Here is a 23,321-nt window from a genome sequence, read left to right as displayed (position 1 = left end):
TTTGGAAATTAACCCCTTATTGGATATATGATTTGCAAATATTTTCTCCTAATTGGTGGGTTATCTTTTTGTTTTGTTCATGGTGTCTTTTGCCTTGCAGAAGCTTTTTAGTCTGATGTCGGCCTGTGTGTTTATGTTCTCTTTTGTTTCCCTTGCCTGAGTAGACATGGTATTTGAAAAGATGCTTCCAAGACAAGGACAAAGACTGTACTGCCTATAGTTCGTCTAAGAGTTTTATGGTTTCAGGTCTTACATTCAAGTCTTTAATCCATTTTGAGCTAATTTTTCCGTATGGCATGAGATAATAGTCTACTTTCATTCTTTTGCACATGGCTGTCCAGTTTTCTCAATGCCATTTATTGAAGAAACTTTCCTTTCTTGATTGTATGTTCTTGGCTCCTTTGATGAAGATTAGCTGTCCTTAGATGTGTCGTTTCATTTTTAGGTTTTCAATTCTGTTCCATTGATCTGTGTGTTTATGTGCCAGTACCATGATGTTTTAATTACTGTATTTTTGTGGTATATTTTGAAGTCAGGGATTGTGATGCCCCTAGCTTTGTTCTTTTTTCTCAGGATTGCTTTGGCTCTTTGGGGTCTTTTGTTGTCCCATATAAATTTTAGGATTCTTTGTTCTATTTCCGTGAAGAATGTCATTGGGATTCTGATTAGGATTGCATTGAATCTGTAGATTGCTTTAGGTAATATGGACATTTTTACTATGTTTATGCTTCCAATCCATGTGCACGGGATATCTTTCCATTTCTTTATGTCTTTGATTTCTTTCAATAATGTCTTATAGTTTTCAGTGTATAGGTCTTTCACCTTCTTGGTTAAATGTATTCCTAGATATTTTGTTCTTTTTGTTGCAATTGTAAATGCAGTTCTGTGCTTGGCTTCTCTTTCTGTTAGTTCACCATTACTGTTTAGAAGTGCAACTTTTTTTTGGGGGGGAGGGGTGAATAAGATTTGCCCTGAACTAATATCCATTGCCAATCTTCCTCTTTTTATTTTTATTTTTTTGCTTAAGGAAGATTAGCCCTGAGCTAACATTTGTGCCAGTCTTCTTCTATTTTGTTGGTGGGATGTCTCCACAGCCTGGCCTATGAGTGGAGCAAGTCTGCGCCTGGGATCCGAACCCACAAACCCAGGCTGCCAAAGTGGAACGCATGGAACTTTAACCACTCGCCACAGGGCAAGCCCACAACTGATTTTTGTATGTTGATTTTGTACCCTGCAACTTTGCTGTAGTTGTTATTTCTCATAGTTTTCTTGCGGATTCTTTAGGATTTTCTGTATATAGAATCATGTCATCTGCAAACAGCAAGAATTTCAATTCTTCTTTTCCAGTTTTGATTCCTTCTATTCCTTTCTCTCGCCTAATTGCTCTGGCCAAAACCTCCAGTATTTTGTTGAATAAGAGTGGCGTGAGTGGGTACCCTTGTCTTGTTCCTGTTTTCAGAGGGATGGCTTTCAGTTTTTGCCCATTGAGAATGATGTTGGCTGTGGGTTTGTCATATATGCCCTTTATTATGTTGAGGTGCTTTCCTTCTATACCCATTTTATTGAGAGTTTTTATCATAAATGGGTGTTGGATCTTGTCCAGTGCTTTCTGGCGTCTATTGAGATGATGATGTGGTTTTTATTTCTCATTTTGTTGATGTGGTGTATCACGTTGATTGATTTGCAGATGTTGCACCATCCCTGTGTTCCTGGTATAAATCCCACTTGATCATGATGTATGATTCTTTAAATGTACTGCTGTATTTGTTTTGCTAGTATTTTGTTGAGGATTTTGGCATCTATGTTCATCAACAATATTAGCCTGTAACTTTCCCTTTTTTGTGTTGTCCTTCTCTGGTTTTGGGTATCATGGTCGTGTTGGCCTCATAGAATGAGTTAGGAAGTGTGACATCTTCCTCAATTTTTTGGACTAGTTTGAGAAGGATAGGTATTAAATCCTCTTTGAATGTTTGGTAGAATTCTCCAGACAAGCCATCTGGTCCTGGACTTTTGTGTTTTGGGAGGTTTTTGATTACTCTTTCAATCTCTTGTGATTGATCTATTCAGATTTTCTGTCTCTTCTTGATTCAGTTTTGGGAGGTTGTATGAGTCTAAAAATTTATCCATTTCTTCTAGATTGTCTAATTTTTTGGCCTTTAGTTTTTCATAGTATTCTCTTATAATCTGTTGTGTTTTTGTGGTATCTGTTGTAATTTCTCCTCTTTTAATTTTATTTATTTGATCTCTCTTTTTTCCTTAGTGAGTCTGGCTAGGGGTTTGGCAATTTTGTTTATCTTCTCAGAGAACTTAGTTTCATTGATCCTTTCTGTTGTTTTTTTAGTCACTATTTCATTTATTTCTGCTCCAATTTTGATTTCCCTGCTGGTGACTTTGGGCTTTGTTCATTCTTTTAGGTGTAGTTTAAGGTTACTTATTTGAGATTTTTCTTGTTTGTTGAAGTGGGCCTGTGTTGCTATCAATTTTCCTCTTAGTACCGCTTTTGCTGCATTGCAAAAGAGTTGGTATGTTATGTTTTCATTTCTGTTTCTCTCCTTGTACCTTTTAAATTTCTCCTTTGATTTCTTCATTGATTCAGTGGTTGTTCAGTAGCGTGTTGTTTAGTCTCCACATATTTGTGACTTTCCCAGCTTTTTTCTTGTAGTTGATTTCCCATTTCATATCATTATGGTCCGAAAAGATGCTTGATATGATTTAAATCTTAAATTTGTTGAGGCTTGCCCTTTTTTCCCCAGTGTGTGGTCTGTCTTTGAGAATGTTCCATGTGCACTTGAGAAGAATTTGTATTCTGCTGGTTTTGGATGGAATGTTCTATGTATATATCAAGTCCATTTGGTCTAGTGTTTCATTTAAGTCCAGTTTCCTTGTTGACTTTGTGTCTGGATGATCTGTCCATTGATGTAAGTGGGGTATTTAGGTCCCCTGCTATTATTGTGTTCCTGTCAATTTCTCCCTTTAGGTCTGTTAATAGTTGCTTTATGTACTTTGATGCTCCTGTGTTAGGAGGATCTCATAACTCAGCATTATGTTCTCTTGGTGGAATGTCCCTTTTATCATTATATACTGCCTCCCTTTGTCTCTCATTGTCTTCTTTACCTTGAAGTCTGCTTTGTCTGATGTAACTATGGCTACAACTGCTTTCTTTTGCTTGCCATTTACTTGGAGTATCATCTTCTATCCCTTCACTCTGAGCCTACGTTTGTGTTTAGAGCTGAGATGTGTTTCCTGGAGGCAGCATATTGTTTGGTCTTGTTTTCTAATCCATCCAGTTACTCTCTCTCTCTTGATTGGTCAATTCAATCCATTCACATTTAGAGTGATTATTGATATGAGGGCTCAATACTGCCATTTTATCTCGTTTCCCAGTTCTATATTTCCGTTGGTTTTTTTTCTTTGTATTTCTGACTGACATTTCAGTTTGGTGGTTTTCCTTGATGGTTTTCTCATTATTTAGGATTTGTGACTCTGCTCTGATTTTTCGTTTAGTGGGTACTGTGAAGTTTGTGTACAAGATCTCATAGATGAGATAGTCCATTTTCTGTTTGCCTCTTATCTACTTTAGCGTAAGCATATTGCATCCCTTTCCTCTCCCCTTCTGAATTATTGTCATTGCAAATTATTTTTTGTGTTGTGAGTTTGTGGCTAAATTGAATTGCTTATGGTTATTTCTGGTGATTTCTTTTCCTTTATCTCGTATGTTATAATTGTTTGCTAAAGTATTCTGGTGGAAAGGTGCAGTTTTCTGATTTTGTCTGTTATTTATCTCCTTGCTCAAAGCTTTGTAAATCTTTGCCTTTTTGTATTAGGTATAAGGGCTCCCTTTATCATGTCTGGTAAGGCAAGTCTGGTGGTGATGAACTCCCTCAGATTTTGTTTGTCTGGGAAAGCTTTTATTTCTCCATTGTATGTTAAGGATGTTTTCGCTGGATAGACTAGTCTTGTCTGAAAGTTCTCATCTTTTAGTATTTTGAATATGTCATTCTCTTTTCTCCTAGCCTGTAAGGTTTGTGTTGAGAAATCCACTGAAAGCCTGATGAAGGGCCCTTTGTAGGTTATTTTCTTCTGCCTTGCTGCCCTTAGTATTTTTCCTTTGTCATTGACTTTTGACAGTTTTAATATTGTATGTTTTGGAGAAGGCCTTTTTGTTGATGTAATTAGAGTTTTCTTGGCTTCATGTACTTGCATGTCCAGCTCCTTCCCCAGGTTTGGGAAGCTCTCAGCAATTATTTCTTGCAATAAGCTCTGCTCCTTTCTCCCCTCTTATCTCTCTGGGATACCTTTCATCTTTATGTTACTTTTCCTGATTGAGTAAATATTTCTTGAAGAATTTCTTCATTTTTTAAAAATCTTAGTTCTCTTTCCTCCTCCAGGTCAAGCATTTCTAGATTTCTGTCTTCTCGGTCACTTATTCTCTGCTCACAAAGTTCTGCTCTATTTTTTATGGTTTCTAGTTTTTTTTTTTTTTTAAATTTCATTAATTGTGTTCTTCATATCCAGAATTTCTGTATAGTTTTCTTGAAGGCTTCAATCTCTTTGGTGAAGTATTCCTTATGTTCATTAACTTTATTCCTGAGCTCATTGAACTTCATTTCTATGTTTGCTTGTAACTCAGTGAGTTTCTTAATGACAGCTATTTGAATTCTCTGTCATTTAGACTGTGGTCTTCTGTGGCTTAGGTTTGGTGCCTGGAAGCATCATTTCCCTTCTATCCTGCAGTGTTAGTGTAGTTCATGGTGTTTGATGAGTTGATCCTCTGCCGGTGCATTGGTGGTAGTCTGATCGCAGATTCCACTTGCCACTGCTTGTAGGGGAGGCAGGGGATGTTTTCTGTCTCTGCCTTGTCTGTTCCTAGTTGTGCTGGCTGGGCTGCTCCGAGTTCATGAGGGCTGGCCACAGCTGCTTGCCAGGTTGTGCTTGTGCAGGGGGGTTGCTGCATGTGGTGGGTGGGTTGCATTTGTGCAGGTGGGGTGCCTTCCTGAGTGCTGGCTGCTATGTTTGCTGGGTGGGCTGGTGCACTCTTGCGAGTGGGACCCCTCTGCTCAGTGGGTTGCTTTTGCATGGGTGGGGTGCCTCCACACTGGCCTGGTGCTGTGCTCAGTGGGCAGATCCCGTGGGCTGCTGCACTCGGTGGGTGGGGCACCTTTGCAGGGGCCAAGCTGCTGTGACTTGGTGGGGAGCACATGCACAGGTGGGGCTGCCGTGGCAGAGTGGGCACACCTGCTGGCCAGGCTGCCACTCTGAAAGTGCTTGTGCATGGGCTGGACTGTCCCTACCTCCATTCACAGTCATCCCAGCCTCTGTCTGAGGATCCTCGTCCTGGATTGCTGCTGCCAGGATGGGGGAGGATCCCACTCTGTTAATTATGCTGCTTCCTGGGAGGCCAGTACACCCACCTTCATGTGTACAGGTGTGTGGATCTCGCAGGCATCGTGTTATGCTGTGTAGAGAATCCTCTGCTGGCTACTGGATGTTCATTTAGATATAACTTAGAGGAGAGACACAGGGAACTGTCACTCTGTCATGATGCTCACGTCACTGTACAAAAGACTTTTTAGAAAGGCAATGGGTAAATGCAGTTGACCAGGAAATTTGGTTATTTTTGTGCCGTATATTTTTAGATAGTAACTAGAATTATAGGTAGTAACCTTATATTAGGATATATCAGATTTTTAGGAATTTCATACAATTTCTTGAACACTTTTAGTAAGACTCACAGATACAGTATAATCTAAAAGGGTCTATTATTGCTTATGTGACAGTGCTTCTCGTGTAATTTGACATACCAAATAAGCCTCATTAGTGTAATATCTCTCTTTTTATAAAGAGGGGGAATATGTCTTTTGAGATGTCCTAGGTGCCTTATGGAAAATCCCAAAGTTATATCCAGGTCAAAAAGTTATCATTTAGAATTTGAATATTTTGGGAAGCTTGTCAAGAATTTCAAAAATGTTTGGACACTTGACCAAATAGGATCACAGATCATCACAGTATAATACTTAAGTATCTATTTGATCAAAGTAACAATAACAGGTTTCAAAGGCAAATAGGAAAAGTTACATAGTTGTAAGCAAAATTTTACTTTTTCAATATTAAGAACACTCAGTTTTCATAAGTAATTAGAGATCTAATAGGAATAAAACAGGAAGTTACTTTGATAAAACATAAAATATCTATTTTCTAGGCATATTACTTCAAGGTAAAGAAGATTTCACAGTTTATCAAAGGCAGACCAATAGCCCAAGAAAACTTTGTCCTTTCAACAGAAAAGAAAGCCAAATTTTAAATTTGTATCAGCTTATTTTGATACTAAAATTTATTCATTCTAATCTTAGTCCTGACTGCTCATAAAATTCTTTTCCCAAGATTCCTTTCCACAAATGTCCTGTGCTTTCTTTTACATTCAGATTTTGTCTTATGTCTTTCCTTTTCCCATTTGAAATAGCCAGCCTCTCTTTAGGACAAAATCATTCTATTTTTCTCACAACAATGCATTTCCATACCTCATACCTTCTTTTGACAAAACACACACCTTTCTTTCTTTGTATATAGAGTGTTTCTCATTCTGTTTCTAGTTGCTTTAGTTCCACATATTAGAATTCTTAGCCCTTAGAATCCCCAGTTCCTAGTGAACACTAAGAAATAAGCAATTGTGGACTGGAAGATTTATAAATACATTTCATAATTTCTAGGAGTATCTGTCCTTTTGAATAGTGCAGTCCTTCAATGTGACACAAGACGTGGTTGCCAACAGATCCAAATTTATCCTTCACTTCTTTGCAATAGGAAGCCAGAAGTAGATACACCCATCTTCATTAACTGATGTTTTACCATCGTATCTTGTTTGGAAGATGACTTAGACATTCAGTGACTATCCATTATTTAGTTTAACTTAGTATAAACTTTGATCTTATTCACATTTATTTTCATGACTTGCTTTTAGCAATCATGCTTGGATTAGACATTAAATAGCCAACCATCATCTTAAGCTACTTTCTTGCTGACAAATTTTGTAACAGAAACAGCATGAGCCTTCTTAACTAGTAAACTCAGGCAGAGAAAAAAGTTGCACATTTCCCTTACACCCAATACTAACAACTCGGAAGACACGCCTGTTTTTCACACTGAAAACCTTAAGCTGCCTTTCACTTATTAAAGATTAATCCTAGATTATGTAAAATTGAAAACACTTGGATTAGTTTCCATTATATTTCTGAGGTTTAGGAATACATAATTTATAAGCAGTTAATTTCAAGCCAATTAAGTAGAGCTCTTTACAAACCAACTTTAGCAATACCATCTGGAGGTAGAAAAATATCACATCGCTGTTACATCCACAGACACAAAAATAAACATCAACATAGATCTCAAAGCTTTTACTTTAAAACTTTAGCTGTGTCTCAGGTGCAAGAATATAAAACTCAAAGGAATAGTTGGATCCAAATTGTATTTCTGGCAGAAGGACTAAGGTAACTTGTTTAGTTGGTCAAAGTCTTTTACTAAAGGTTTTTATTTGCATGCTATGAGGATCCTTGTAGAGCTGTTTTTGGAGTCATTTTGTAGATTATCAAAAGTCTAGGGGGCCAGCCTGGTGATGTGGTTAAGTTTGTGTGCTCTACTTTGGCAGCCCGGGGTTTGCATGTTCAGATCCCGGGCACAGACCTACACACTGCTCATCAAGCCACGCTATGGCAGCATCTCACGTACAAAGCAGAGGAAGATAGGCACAGATGTTAGCTCAGGGATAATCTTCCTCACCACAAAGACAAAGAGTCTAGGGTAATTGCTATTTAAATTTTTCTTTCTAGTTGTTGATTTGTTCCAGTTAACTTAGAATTAGTAATTGGGGTGTATCATTTGAATCCTCAGCTTGTCTGATTTTAAAGGCGCAGGTTTTCCCAGAGGGGAAGAGAAGAAAATGGTATTGGGGTGGAGCCAGGCACAGGATGGCTGCTGGAGGTGGAGCCTGAGACAGAGGGGTCTGGGAAGACAAGAAGGTGCCTGAGGCAAAGAGTGGGGAAGGGAACATGAGGCTTCAGAAGCCAGTTTATTCTCCCTGTTTTTTAGTTATTTTGGCTAATTTAGACAAGGTGTCCTGTAGCGAGGTGATTTAGAGCTCTGTGTGTGTCCAGAGGCCTCCAGGTACCAATGAAGATAGACATACCATTCATTTTGCTTAATTTTAGAGCCACGGTCTTCCAGTTTGGTTTAGGAAAAGTGAGTTGGGGAGATAGCAAGTTCCCCATAATGGCCATTGTAATTGCAGACTACTCTCAGCCAGTTCTGCCCTCTTGGTTAAAAATGCCCATGTCAGGGGCCCACAGTTCTTAAGCATAAACCCAGCCAGGGTCCCTGAAGGAGGGTTTCCCTCAGAACATTTAGATGGCTGGGATCCCATTCTGAAATTTCCTCTGAAAACCCAAGAAAGTTGCTAGAGTCCTACCCCTGACCCCCAAAGGAATCTATAAACAAAAGAAAGTTGCCAGATTCCAGCCCTGATCCCAAAAGGAACCTGAAATCCAAAGAAAGCTGGATTCTCAGCCTGAGCCCTGAAGGAACTGTGCCACCTTCAGAAAACAACTGAGTCCTCAGCCAGGATGGAGCCTTGAACCCAAAGACAGAGCCTTGAAGGGGAAGACAAAGTCCCTCCCCCAAGAGGACAAGCCTCCTGATCCCAAATAAAGTCAGAGAGCTCAGGTTGCAGAGGGAGCGGAGCTGGGAATCTGGGAAGAGACTCACCAGAGCGAAAGCAGGAGGCAGCTCACAGCAGCGATGAGCACAGGGGCTTGGTTGATTCTGGGGGTTGCTACCTCTTGGTGGTTGTCTCCTTTGGATCTCACTTTTTTGACACCAAATATGTTAGCTTGAAAAGCATATTTGCGTTTTATTTTACCCTCAAAGTGAGTTTATTTTGCAATAATAAAAAGAATTTCAATTTGGGATGTGCATGCTGTGGTGAGGCATAGGCAAATCCAGAGAACACGGGAGGGAGCTGCTCTTATAGAGGAAAAGGGGGAGTGGGAGGGGCTGTTCTAACAAAAGTCCATTGGGGGAAAGTAACAGTTCAGAGCAGCAACAGCTTCTCATTGGCTGAGCTGCGGCGTTTTCTCATTGGCTGAGTTACTGCCAGGTGGGGAGAGAAGTCTTCCTTCAGCAGTAAAGTAGTTTTACTTCCTGTCAGAAGTACAAGTGTCCTCTTTTCCCGTTTGGAGTAATTGATGATGTGTCATGGGGCATCAGAGCTCCCCTACAGGCCTTCCTGAACCTGATTTTGTTAAGGTTTCTTTTGTTAATCTCCACAACTCCTCGCGTACACACACACACATCACAGATGCGTCTGTTCTTTGGGAAGTGACACGGATGCGATCAGATTTACAAAAGGCCTGGCTGTGCAGTGATAACTGTCTTCCTAGCATCAATAAGGGAAAGGCTCTGTAATGGGCTATTTCATCCTTGATTGACTTTAGTTAATGACTGATTTTGTCTACTGTTTTATTCACTCTTTATTGATTTTTTATGTTTTGTATTAATTATAACTTTTCACTTTTTATTTTTCTTTTGCTGAGGAAGATTTGCAGTGAGCTAACCTCTGTTGCTGATCTTCCTCTTTTTGTGCATGAGCTGCTGCTACAGTGTGGCCACTGATAGACGAATGGTGTGGGTCTGCACCTGGGAACTGAATCTGGGCCTCTGAAGCAGAGTGTGCTGAACTTAGCCGCTGGGGCTGGCCCTAATTTTTCACTTTTGATATCACAATGAACTCATGGCTCTTTGTGGATTGAACACATAAAGTGGTGGAATTATACTGTATTTATTCTTATTGGATGCTGAAGTTGTAATTGTTTGACAGTGGTTGCCTGTTTAAATTTTGTTATTCATTTTAGCCCCTCCTCTGATGCCTTTGAAAGTATCTGGTTTTCTGGCAACAACAGAATATTGCAGAGCCATCTTGATTTTTCTCCTACCCCAATTTATGGGATTCACTGTCCTCCAAGAGTCCTTGTTCTGAGTATTAGAGACCAAAATCTGAGTGCCAGAGGCACATGGGGGTGCCCCCCAGGGGGTGAAAGTTCTCTTGTTTTGGACTACTTTTGGAAGTGTCAGCTGAAAAATACATCCTTTTTAAAGGTTAGAGTTCACATTGACTTTTAGCAACTTGATGTTACATTCCCAATGTCCTTCAGATACATGATGTTGTGGACAGCTAAGATTTTTCACACGCTTTGGAAGGCCCTGGCTCCCCACTCTCCCCTCCAGAGAAGAGCAGGTCAGCTATTTTGGAATCGCAGTGGGAACGTCTCAGGTATCTCTTGATGCATGACAAAGCACTACAAAATGTAGGGGCTTAAAATAACAATTCTTTATCATTTCTCAATGTTCTATGGGTTGCTTGGGTGAATTTTTGGCTCCATGAGGGTCACCTGGGGTCAGTCATGGGCCCTGATTCCCTTTAGTGGGAAGCGCACAGAATAGTCTTTTGAAAACATAATACATTATGATGTCATCTCCTGCTCTGACCCCTCCAGTGCCTTCACCTCACTGTGAGGAAGAAAGATGAACACTTGCCTGGCCTGTGACGCCCCCGTGGTGGCCCTGCTTTCTGCCCTGCCCTCACTACCTGCCGTCCTCTTTCACTGTCTGTACCCAGACGTGTCTAGCTCTGTGCCTCTCCTTCCTCAGAAGTGCCAAGTTTCCCTCACCCCAGTGCCTTTGTTCTTGCGGCTCTCTCTGCTTGCAGGGTTCTTCCCCCAAACCTTAGTGTGGTTAGCACCTTTTGTGTCAATCAAGGTTCAGTAAAAATGTCACCCTGTCTTCTAGAGCCTTCCCTGATTATTCCTTTGAGCTGTCCCCTCCACCTTCCCCAGATTGTCCCTATCAATTCACAGTAGCATTTAATTTTCTTCATACTTGGATTTATCTTGTGCATTTACTTGTTCTCTTGTTTATTCCTATTTGTGCCTCTAGAATATAAACTTTCCAGGAGCAGGACCTTTATCTATCTTGCTTTTCACTGTATTCCTGATGCCAAGAAAATATTTAACATAAAAGGAGGGCATGAAACATTCTTTGTTGGATGAATGATGAAGTGCTGATTCTCAGGATGCATAGAGGATAGTAGGCCTCTGATACTTTTGCTTGTAAATGTTACTTGCTTAAAAAAATACAAAAAAGTAGTACATGCAGGAGGAGGAAGGGATGAATAGGTGCAGCATAGAGGATTTTTTAGGGCAGTGAAACCACTCTGTATGATATTATAATGGGTCCATGTCATTATACACTTTTCCAAAACTGTAGGATTTGCAACAGCAAGAGTGAGCCCTAATGTAAACTGTGGACTTTGGGTGATATCGATGTATCAATGTAAGTTCATCAGTTGTAACAAATGTCCCCCGCTGCTGGGGATGTTGATGATGGGGAGTTTATGCATATGTTATATGGGAAATCTCTGTACCTTTCTCTCAGTTTTGCCATGAACCTAAAACTGCTGTAAAAAAATAGTTTTTTTTTTTTTTTTTAAATAGCACGCATTCGCTGGGGAAAAGTCCAAACAATATGGACATGCATAAAATCCGAAGGATTATATCTTCATGTCTCCTGTATCCCAGGCCCTTTCTCCTATGTTCACCAGCTGAGTGGATGATGGTGCCTTTTACCAGAAGGAAGAGACTGTGAGAGACAGAATTGGGAAGTGGAGAGTTCTACATTAGACTTGCAATATTCAAGATGCCTCTTAGACAGCTGAGTAGAAAGTTGGCTTTCCAAGTTGTGATTCCAGGATGAGGTCTGAGCTAGAGACATAAATTTGAGAGGTAACAGCACATCATTGTCATTTAAGGCTGTGGGACTGGATGAGGTCAAGACACAGGCTGTGGACAGGAGAGATGAGGACAGAGTCTAGAGTGTCAGCATTAGAGATCAGGGGGATAAGCAGTGCCAAGAAAAGAGACAGGAGTGCCAGTGAAGTAGGAGGAAGGTGAGGCAGTGTGTGGAAGCCCAGAAGGGCCGCCAGACAAGACACAGGATGGCCAGGTAAATTTGAATTTCAGAGAAACCGTGAATCGCTTTTCAGCATAAGTATGTCCCATTTTATTTGCTAAATCTGGCAACCCTAAGCCAGAAGAAGGGATCTTGAAGAGACCCACAAGAAAGAAAATCAGCCAGGGCAGCGATAACAGACTTGATCCTAGAATGCTGGGCACAGGAAGCCTCCGAAGGGGTGCTGTAACTTGGGGAAGGAGGATGGGACGTGTCATGGACTTCAGCAGGAAGGCATTGGTCAAAATTCCTCTAGTCTTAGCAGGAGTAGCGGGGCAGTACAGCTGACGTCAGGCTGGAGAACAGGGCATTGTTCTCGAAGGCCAGCAGCATCGCCTGGCCTTTATAAAGAGGAATGAAAAGGAACAGGGGCTAAAGGGTGGGGGCACAGCGGAGGGACAAGGATGTGGGACAGCCACAGTGGGCACATCTCAAGTCCTTGAGTGTCTCATGCCGCAGTGAATTTGGCCAAGATGTCAGGCACACTGAGGTCCCGGGGGGACTGGCATTGTGCAGGTGCCTGCTGGCCTTGGCAAGGACAGTTTGTGCAGGATGAGCATGAGCACAGAGAGGGAGGTGGGGACATAGAGACAGTGGGAATGTGTCTCTGTGTACTTGCGTCCTGAAGGGGAGGAGAGAAATGGGGTGAATGCTAGAGAGCAGCTTGTTCTTGAGCAAATCCTAGGGCAAGTTCTGAGCCCCCTCAGATGATCCCCCAGAGGTGGAGGGGAGAAATCGAGGAGGCAGGAGAGAGGAGACCCTTGCAGGTGTGAGTCCTCAAGAAGGCTAAGATGGGCTGCAGGGGCACAGGGAGAGGCTGGCTCTCTTGACCCTCTTCATCATTGGTTTCCTCTGCTATGTAATGGGGACAAGAATAATGAGATCTGCCTAGAGTCTTGTCAGGGTTAAAGAACCACCACGTGCATTATTGGCAGCTGTGTCTATTGTCTTTTGAAGGGGTGCAGGGACCCAGGACCCCCCAACCCTGTTCTGCTATGCTCCTTTCTCCCCATGGTTCCAGGGGAGACACATGGAGAAGCAGAATGGGGACTGGAGACCCTGTTGACAGCTCTGTAGGGTGCTTGCAGCGGTCGCAGGACTGGAGCCCTGCCCTCCTTCCTTCCCTCTTTGGTACCTGCCTCCCCACTGTGGCCAGGCCTCGCATGTGTGGGCCTGGCTCAGTTTATTGGCATTGCTACAGAGAATGTGACAAGCATTTTAAAAAAGTGGCTGGTCTGCTCCAGGGGTCAGGCTTAGAAGGTCGAGACCAATGAGGCTCCTGGAAAGGTGGAGCATGGGTTCCAGTCCTAATGAATGACATGGGCCTTGGCCAGCCAGGTGAGGCCAGCTCCCGTGGGCGGGGCAGAGGGTGGGGTGTGGCCAGCATCACTGGGCCTGGTGTGGCAAGAGGTGCAGAGTTTCCTGCCCCTGGGGTTGGGCTGCTGCAAGGCCTTTAGGAAGGTGCAAGTCCTGTCAGAGTAAGTAATTCCCCCACTTGTTTCATTGGTTTATTGCCCCTTTGAGACAAGCGAAGCCTGCCGTGGCCCAGGTTCTGTGGCCTGGTGGGTGACTGTTTTTGCCTTCAAGGGTGCCCTCTGAAGACATGAGGCGTCCCCCACCCCCTGCCCCCTTCCTCATTGCTCACTCACGCTCTCCTCACAGGCCCAGAATCTCCTCTTCTGACAGACAAACCCGCTGCTCACAGTGCACCGTCCCTGTGATGGGGACAGGGTGCTGGTGACCTTTGGCTACTTTCGACTACAAGTTAAAACATGTACGGACATGTCCCTGGTGGGCTCTTCCCTCTGCTCTTTCTGAATTTAAAAGTCCTGTGGCAAAAAAGCTTTCCCAGCCACTGGGTGGAGGAAGCCTCATTCCTTGCTGGAAACGGGCTGAGATCAACTATCAAGGATGCCAAGAGAAGGCATAAACATGTTTGAAAGCAGTAAAGGAAAACCTCATTTAAATTGGACTGAAGAAGCCCTGCAGGGGCAGCTCGCACGCATGTGCCAGCCGTCGCAGCTTCTTGCACAGCTCGGGGAGGGGGCAGCTCAGTCACCACCCCAGCAGGAAGAGGGGAGACCCCTCTGCCCGGCAACAGTTCACCCGCTGAGCAGCTGTCACCACGCTCAGCCAATAAGAAGTTCAAACTCTGGCCTCGTCCAGCGGACTTTCATTCAAAGCAGCCCCTTCCGACTCCGCCCCTTTTCTCTATGAAAGACGCTCCCCTCTGTTCGCTGCACATAGTTAGTTTGCCATAGCTTTCATGTCCCAAGTCGCAATTCCTCTGCTATTCCTGAATAAACTCATTTTGCTGGTAAAGTAACTGGCCATTTTATTTCTGAAGGTAAACAAATGACACCTCTACTGAAAATAGGGGTGCAAGGACATATACATTTTATCAAATTAAACCCCAGGATCTAAAACATGGATTTAAAAAAATATATTGTGTGTGTGAGTGTGTGTACATTGAGAGAATATACACTAGACTTAGCATTAGTTATTTTGGAGCAGTAAATTGGTGATTTAACTTTTCTTATTTATACTTTTTTATATGGTCTAAATCATATTTCTCATGAACACATTACTTTTGTAATAAAAACAATCAAGTTATTTTTACTTTGGAAGGAAAGTAACATGGGATGGTTCTTCAAGAGTAGAACAGATGAGTGGATTATGGTATATTCATACGATTACAGCAATTAAATGAAATGGATTCAGCAACATGGCTGTCAGAAACTTATTGTCAAAGGAAAGAAACCAGACATGAAAAGAATAAATGGAGTGTGATTTTATTGATCTAAATTACAAAGTAAGAATTTTTTACTACTGTGTTTTTTAGGGCTGCATTCCTCGTTGGTAAAACTAAAGAAAAAATAGAGCAGACTGAGGAATGGTCATGTCCAGAGTTAGGACTGTGGTCCTCTCTGGTGGGGAAGACGAGTTGTTTTCGGAGAGGGGCTCAGAGAGTTCGGGAGGGCTGATAGTGTTCTGCTCCTTGACCGTATTCCACAAATGATTCATAAAAATTTTTTGAGATATATCACATACCAAAAATGTACCCCTTTAAAATGTACAACTTAGTAGAATAGGAGACACATGTTCACGCAAAGACTTGCACATGAATGTTCATAGCAGTATTATATATAAAAGCCAAAAAGTGGACAGAGCCCAAATGTTCATTTCCTAATGAATAGGTAATATGTGGTCTTTCCATACAATGGAATATTATTCAGCCATAAAAAGGAATGGAGTACTGATTCATGCAACAACATGGGTGAACCTTGAGCACATTATGCTAAGTGGTATCTTAATGTGGTTTTTATTTGCATTTTCCTAACAACTAATGTTGAGCATCTTTTCATGTGATTATTGCCATTGTATATCTTCTTGGGAGAAATAAATATTCAACTCATTTGCCAACTTTTAAATTGAGTTTACTTTTGAGTTTTAAGTGTTATTTTCATATTCTGGATACTAGACCCCAATGAGATATGTGATTGGCAAATGTTCTTTCTCCTACTGTGGGTTGTCTTTCTTGAATACAAAACTTTGAAATTTTGAAGTCCAATTTTTCTAATTTGTTTTGATTCTTGTACTTTAGATATCATATCTAGGAAATTGTTGCCTAATGGAAAGTCACCAAAATTTTTACCTATATTTTCTTCTAAATGTTTTATAGTTTTAGCTCATAGGTCTTTGACTTTAGGTCTTTGATTCATTATGGGTTAGTTTTTGCATATGGTTTGACGTAAGGATCCAAATTTCTTTTGCATGTGGCTGTCCTGCTGTCTCAGCACCATTTGTTGAGACTCTTCTTTCCCTGTTGAATAGTCTGGGCATCCTTGTTGAAAATCAATTGACCATAGATACATGGGTTTATTTATGGATTCTAAATTCTATTTCATTGATCTCTATCTATTCTTATGCCAGTATCACACTGTCTTGATTACTATAGATTCATAGTTAAGTTTTGAAATCCCCAAGTGTGTGTCCACCAACTTTGTTCTTTTTTCCAAGATTGCGTAGGATTCTGAGTCCCTTGCATTTCCATGTGAATTTTAGGATCAACTTCTCATTTTCTCCAAAATAGGCCACTGGAATTTTGACAGAGATTGCGTTGACTCTGTAGACTAATTTGAAGAGTATTGCCATCTGTTGTCTTCCAATCCATGAACACAGAATATCTTTCCATTTATTTGGTTTTTAAAATTTTCTTTCAACAATGTTTTACAGTTTTCAGGGTAAAAGTTTTGCACTTCTTTTATGGAGTGTATTCTTAAGTATTTTGTTCTTTTTGATACTATTGCAGAAGCAGTTGTTTTCTTAGTTTAACTTTTGGATTGTTCATTGCTAGTATATAGAAATAAATTTTTTTTGGTATTGATCTTGTATTCTACAACCTTGCTGAACTTGTTTATTAGCAGTAATAATTGTGTGTGTGTGTGTGTGTATTCCTTAGTATTTTCCATGTACAAGATCATGTCATTCGTAACTGGAGATAGTTTTACTTCTTCCTTCCCAAACTGGATGCCTTTTATTTCATTTTCTTGCCTACTGTACTGGCAAGAGCCTCAAGTACAGTTTTTAATAGACATGCCAAAAGCAGGCATCCTTGTCTTGTTCCTGATCTTAGGGGGAGTGCTTTCAATCTTTCACCATTCAGTATGTTAAGTGTGGGTTTCTTATAGATGCCCTTTATCGAGTTGAGATAATTCTCTTCTATTCCTAGTTTTTTTATGTGTTTCTATTATGAAAGAGTGTTGGAATGCTTTTTCTAAGTCTATTGAGCTGATCATGTTTCCCTTCCATTCTATTAATATAGTGTATTACACTGATTGATTTTTGTGTATTGAACCAACCTTGAATTCCTGGGATAAATCCCATTTCATCATGTTGTATAAGCCTTTTTTATATGCCACTGGAGACGTTTGTTAGTATTTTGTTGAGGATTTTTGTGTCTATATTTATAAGGCATATTGGTCTGTAGTTTCTTTCTCTTGGATTTTCTTTGTCTGACTTTGATATCAGGATAATATTGGCTTCATAGAACAAGTTGGGGAGTGTTTTCTACTCTGTTTTTTGGGAGAGTTTGTGAAGGACTAGTGTTAATGCTTCTTTAAACTTTGGTATTCAGCAGTGTAGCCATCTGATTTTGGACATTTTCTATGAGAATATTTTTATTACTAATTCAATCTTTCAATTGTTACAGGTCTATTGAAATTTTTAAATTTCTTCTTGAGTTAGTTTGTGTTTCTAGGAATTTTTCCATTTCATCTAGGTTTTCTAATTTCTTGGCATACAATTGTTCATAGTATCCCCTCATAATTATTTTATTTATTTGTTTGTTTATTTATTTTTTGGGTGAGGAAGACAGGCCCTGAGCTAACATCTGTGCCAGTCTTCCTCTACCTTGCATGTGGGATGCTGCCACAGCATGGCTTGATGAGCAGTGTGCAGGTCCACAACTGGGATCCAAACCCATGAACCCCGGGGCCACTGAAGTGGAGCATGCAAACCAACCACTATGCCACTGGGCCAGTCCTTCATAATTATTTTTATATTTATAAATTTGGAAGTAATGTTCTCTCAAGTATTTGAGTATTCTCTCTTTTTTTCTTGGTCAGTCTAGCTAAAAGATTGTCAATTTTGTCAATCTTTCCAAAGACTCAATTTTGATTTTGTTGATTTTCTCTTTTTTGTATTCTTCTATTCCATTTATTACCACTCTAGTCTTTATTACATCCTACTTTCTACATTTGGGAGGGGGAGTTATTTTGCTCTTCTTTCTCATTTTTCTTAAGGTGAAAGATTATTAATTTGGGAACTTCTTTTTTAACATCAGCATTTACAGCTATAAGTTTCCTCTAAGTATTGTGCTCACAGGATTGTATAAGTTTTGGTATGTTGTATCTTCATTTTCCTTTATCTCAAATAATTTTCTGATTTCTCTTATGATTTTTTCTTTGACCCGTTAGTTATTTAAGAGTGTGTTGTTTAATTTCTACCTATTTGTAATTTCCCCAATTTTCTTTCATTATTGGTTTCTAACTTCATTCCATTGTGGTTGAAGGACATACTTTGTATGATTTCAAACCTTTTAAATTTGAGACTTATTTTCTGCCTGATGTGTGGTTCCTCCTGGAGAATGTTCCATGTGCACCTGATGATACTGTGTATTCTCCTGTCCTTGGGTGGCATTTTTGTTTTCTATGTTTTATGGTTCTTTCTGTTCCTCTGTCCTCCATTACTGCCTTCTTTTGTATTATATGGATATTTTCTAGTGTGTCATTTTTACTCCCTTGTCTATATATATATATGTGTGTGTGTGTAAATATATATATATATATATATATATATATATGTATATGTTATTAGTGGTTGTCTTGAGGATTACAGTTAGCACTTTAACTTATAACATTCTAATTCAAAATAATAGAAAGCTAATTTTACTGGTATATAAAGAATTTATTTCTATGTAGTTTTGTCTTCTTCCCCTTTGTGCTTTTATTGTCACATACATTGTATCCTTACACATGTGTGCCCATCAACACTGGTTTATAATTATTGCATTATGCAGTTGTCTTTAAATCAGATAAGAGAAAAAAGAGTTATTAACAAAAAATACATTTATACTGTTTTTTATATTTGCCTATGTAGCTCTTTATTTCTTCATCTGGATTCAAACTGCTGTCTAGATCCTTTCATTTCAGCCTGAAGGCTACTTTTGGTATTTCCTGTAGGGCAGGTATGCTAGTGACAGATTCTTTGTCTTTGTTTACCTGGGAATCACTTAATTTCTCTTTCATTTTTGAAGGGTACTTTTGCTGCTTGTAGAACTCTTGGTTGGCAGTTTTGTACTTTCAGCTCTTTGACTATGTCATCCCCATGTCTTCTGGCCTCTATCATTTCCGATGAGAAGTGAGCTGTTAACCTTGTTGAGAATGCCTGTGCATGATGAGTCTCTTCTCCTTGCTTTCAAGATTCTCTCTGTCTTTGACCTTTTTTTGACAGTTCGATAATGGTATATCTTGGTGTGGATCTCTCTAAGTTTATCCTACTTGGAATTTGTTGAGCTTCTTGAATGTGGAAATTAATTTTTTTTTTTTTTTTTTTTTTTTTTGCTGAGGAAGATTGGCCCTGAGCTAACATCTGTGCCAGTCTTCCTCTATTTTGTATGTGGGTCACTGCCTCAACATGGCTGACAGTGAATGGTGTAGGTCTGTACTTGGGAACTGAACCTGGGCTGCTGAAGCAGAGTGTGCTGAACTTAATCACTAGGACAAGGGGCCAATCCTGGAGATTAACTTTTTAAATCAAATTTGGAATGTTTTTGCCCATCATGTAATCAAATATTCTTTCAGCCCTCCTTTTCCGTCTCTTCTCTTTCTGAGACTCCCATTATACATAAGTGGGTATGTGCTGTGGTGTCCCACAGGTGTCTGAAGACTTGTTCATTTTTCTTCATCTTTTTTCTTTCTGTTCTTCAGATTAGAGGATCTCTGTTGACCTGTCTTTCAGTTCAGTGGTTCTTTATTCTGCCTGCTCACATCAGCTGTTGAGCTCCTCAAGGGGATTTGACATTTTAGCTATGATATTTTACAACTCCAGAATATCTATTTGATTATTTTTAAAATAATTTTTATCTCTTTATTATATTCTCTGTTTGGTTAGACTTCATTTTCATACTTTAGTTCTTTAGAACATATTATTTTCTTTTGTTGAACATGTTTAAAATAGCTGACTTAAAGTTTTTATCTAGTTAGTGCAGTGTCTGGGCTTCCTCAGAGATAATTTTTATTAATTGGCTTTTTCTCTGTGTATGGGCCATAGTGTTTTTTTGAAAACTGGACCTTAAACTAATATGTTGTGACAACTCTAGAAATCAGATTCTCCCCTCTTCTCAGGGTTTCTTGGTGTTGCTGCTTGTTGTCATAGCTGTTTGTGACTTTTCTGAACTAATTCTTCCATCTGTGTTCCTCGTTGTGCCTTGCCACCAAAGTCCTGGTTAGTGGGCAGGTCGTGGTTGGTTAGATTTCCTTGAGCACCGTGCTTGGAGCTGTTGAGTCTCCCCGTCTTTGCTGTGGGCACTGTGTGCGTGTTGGGGCGTACCCCCGTGTTCACTGGGGAGCTGACAACTCTGCTTTAGCCTCCGCCCCTGCCTGTGCAGAGCCTCCGAGCAGCCCGAGGGGAGAGCCCGGCGGTCTCAGGTATTTCCTCAGCATGTGCCCAGCCCCGTATGGGTGGTCGTCTAGGTTCCCAGGCGTGTGTAGAAGTTTTTCAAAACCCATATAGGCAGCTCATTGCCCAGCTGTTACTTTTAGGCTTTTTGATTAGTGTATTATTTACCACAACTATTATTAATGCCTCAGGCAGCCATGAAGTACCTATAATTGTTTTCAACAAATGTCTCCAGGGAAAAGGCTTTTTACGCTAAGTGAACCACAAGTCAGGTGACACACCGTCTGCATGTGGCATCTTCCAGGGCGCTGCCAATGGGCCAGACGATGGCAGCTCTCTGGGAGTGAGGCTTTGCAGGAACTCCAGCCACTCTGTTCTCTCCGGGCTGCCGCAGAACTGGAGCGTTAGATGGGACTAAGGCAAGTTATAGCATCACAGATATCACGGACATTACAATGTTGCCATTCTTGCTCAGAGTCAGGATTTTTTCTTGAGTAAATAACTCCCTTCTGCAAGCCTTTGATTAAGTTCCAGAGATCTGAAAAAGTCGATTCTGAGAGTTTTTGCCAGTTTTCTTGTTGCTTTTATAGAAGAGAGAATTTTCAGAGGTTCCTACACCACCAGTTTTGCTGACTCCAATTGATGTATAGTTAGTACTCTCTTCTGTATGTATTTTTTTCTCAAACGTGCATATTTAATAAAAACTGCTGTAAAATGGTGTTGCAGGAAGCCACGTGAAGCAGGCTCCTGGTGAAGGGCTGTGGACTGGGCAGAGTGATGCCAGCCTCTGCTGGACAGAGAGCCCGAGGGCCTGAGGACTTATGGGGTGTCGGCCCCGTGGGGGTCAGGAACTCTGCCCTACAACCCCTGTTGCTTTGTGTCTCCCAGGTCAAGGCTGCCAGGGCTCAGCTGTGCTCAGATGGCTGGGACAGAGACTCGACAGCGGAGGCCAGAGGAGCTGGGCCTGCCACTCACCCTCAGCACAGGAAGACTCCCTGCAGCCTCAGAAGGTGGACCGCTGAGTGTCCATGAGAGCCAGAGGGTGGCCCCGAGACCACTGGGGACTGAGCTCAGCAGGGAGACCACCTTGTCCATTGGCCTGCAGGTGACAGTGCCCTTCATGTTTGCAGGCCTGGGACTGTCTGGGGCTGGCGTACTTTTGAGCTGTTTCCAGGTAAGAGGGAACTAAATGGGGATGGTGGTGGTGGGGGCACTGTCTAATGTCAGCCTGAAGCAGAGGCAGCTGCACATTGTGTCCAGCGTGAGGGACATGAGGCAGGGCCTCCTCTTTTCAAATACCGCTTTTCGATAAATGGCAAAATTCTTTTAGTTACTGGTGACAGCGGCTAAACTTAACCCAGACTAAACTTTAAAAGACAACTTATTAACTCATATTATTGAAATATATAAGGTTGGATTTCAGACGTGGTGTGATCCAGGTGCTTAAATGATATGAGGATGCTGGCTCTTCATTGCTCAGATCTGTTTGATTTTCAGGCAAGATTCAGTACCTAGAGAGGAGGGTGGTCCATGGCAGCCAATCCTTGGTACATGTGCTCTTAAAAAAAAGAAAGAGACCTCTTTGTCAATATCCATATCAATCTCCAAACATTGACCGTGATGTCAAGTGTCCATTCCTGTTCCAATCACCCTTCCCGGAGGGATGGCATTCTCTCCTTGGCCAGCCTGACTCAAGTTGTCATCACTCTTTGAGGGGAGGCAAGTCCCCTTGATTTATAACCTACCGTAATCCCTTAGAATGAGCACTGAGAGTTACCCATCAGACGAAAAAGTTACAAACGTACTTTGCGTTCCTCTACTATCAAAGCCACATTCCTTTCATCAGCGTGATCATCAGAAGTCCTCCCTGGAAAGGCATAACACCCAAGAATATTTTAAGTCATTGCCAGCCAGATCTTTCCTATTAGTTGACAACCCACTGAAAAGAAAGATGATCTGGAGTGGGGCGAGCTGGAGAAGCAGAGTGGACACACCCGACAGATGCGGCCTCTGCCTCACTCACTGCCATGGGGCTCAGCGCCAGGTCGGTCCCTGTGCCCAGGGATCATAGGCCCTGCCCTTCACTGATTTGGAACCAGTCAAGGTTTGAGTTCCAGTCTGCCACTTAGCTGTAAGTCTGGTGGTTTAAATTTTTTAAGCCAACAGTTAAGACTCAGGAGATTTCAAGCGAAAATCTAAACTCCTATTTTCTCTTGAAAACCTAGCAACTCTTGGAACATTGGACCCACCTTCCCTCAGGACCACAGTCAGTGGTTGCTGCCCCTCTGGGTGGCCATGTTCTCTGACTCGCCATAGTCGCGACCACTTCCTCTTGCTATGCCATCCCACTTCCTCTGTCACCTGCTTGGCCCCGCCCCAACTGGAGTTCTCAGTGACCCTTCCAATACCCAGCTGTCCAGCTCCTCATCACATCGTGGCACCAGTGACCTCCAGCTCCACTCCCAGGTTCCACCTGGACCTTATCAGGCCCCAGAATGGCTGTCCCTGTCCCAGTCTGACTCAGCCCCATTCCCCATGTTTCGTCTCTCTGTGACCTCCAGACCCATCAGCCCTCTCCCTCCTCCCAGTGAACGGGTACCCCCCAGCCTCACATGCGTCTGTAACCCCAGTCACTCAGCACTGCTGTAATGTCAAGGGCACCTCCTGCCTGGCCTCTGCATCCCAGGAGGGGCACATCCCAGAGACTTGTGCCTCTGAGCCCTTCTCCCCGCACTGCTACCTCCCACGGCCTCCTCAGCGCCCTCCTCGCTCCCAGGGCGATGCCCTGCAGTCCTGTCCTGAGACCAGCGGTTTCAGAAAAACGGTTTTATTGAGTGTTCCTGTCGGTGTAACATTACTGAGTGTGTGTCCCCACACACACACACGCACATACACACTGATTTACATATGTATATTTATACACACATTCATGTGTATAAATTCCCTGCACCTGCGTACATTGCTTTATAAAGTATATACACGTAGCTTTATCAATTACATGTGGAAAGGCAGTGTAATTGTCTACACGATTGCTTAAGAGCCCAGACTCTAAAGCTACACCCTCTGGGTTTGAGCTGACCTTTGTCACT

The 23,321-nt window shown here is 41.6% G+C and overlaps 1 protein-coding gene across 2 annotated transcripts in view; it reads left to right on the top strand.

The window, feature by feature from the left end:
• The window catches only part of SLC41A3 (solute carrier family 41 member 3), a 73,260-nt gene that overhangs the window by 4,155 nt on the left and 45,784 nt on the right, over window positions 1-23,321 (top strand). The window contains exons 1-2 of one of the 2 annotated variants that reach the window (XM_046677246.1): window positions 20,537-20,651; window positions 21,121-21,406. In XM_046677246.1, coding sequence (XP_046533202.1) covers window positions 20,641-20,651; window positions 21,121-21,406 — 297 coding nt within the window. In that variant the 5' untranslated portion in view covers window positions 20,537-20,640. Of the gene's footprint in view, window positions 1-20,536; window positions 20,652-21,120; window positions 21,407-23,321 lie in introns of those variants that run through there. The other variant, XM_046677255.1, reaches the window with a different exon arrangement.

This window comes from Equus quagga, chromosome 1, assembly GCF_021613505.1.
Source record: "Equus quagga isolate Etosha38 chromosome 1, UCLA_HA_Equagga_1.0, whole genome shotgun sequence".
Lineage (NCBI taxonomy): Eukaryota > Metazoa > Chordata > Mammalia > Perissodactyla > Equidae > Equus > Equus quagga.
This window is presented reverse-complemented; position numbering and strand designations above follow the sequence as displayed.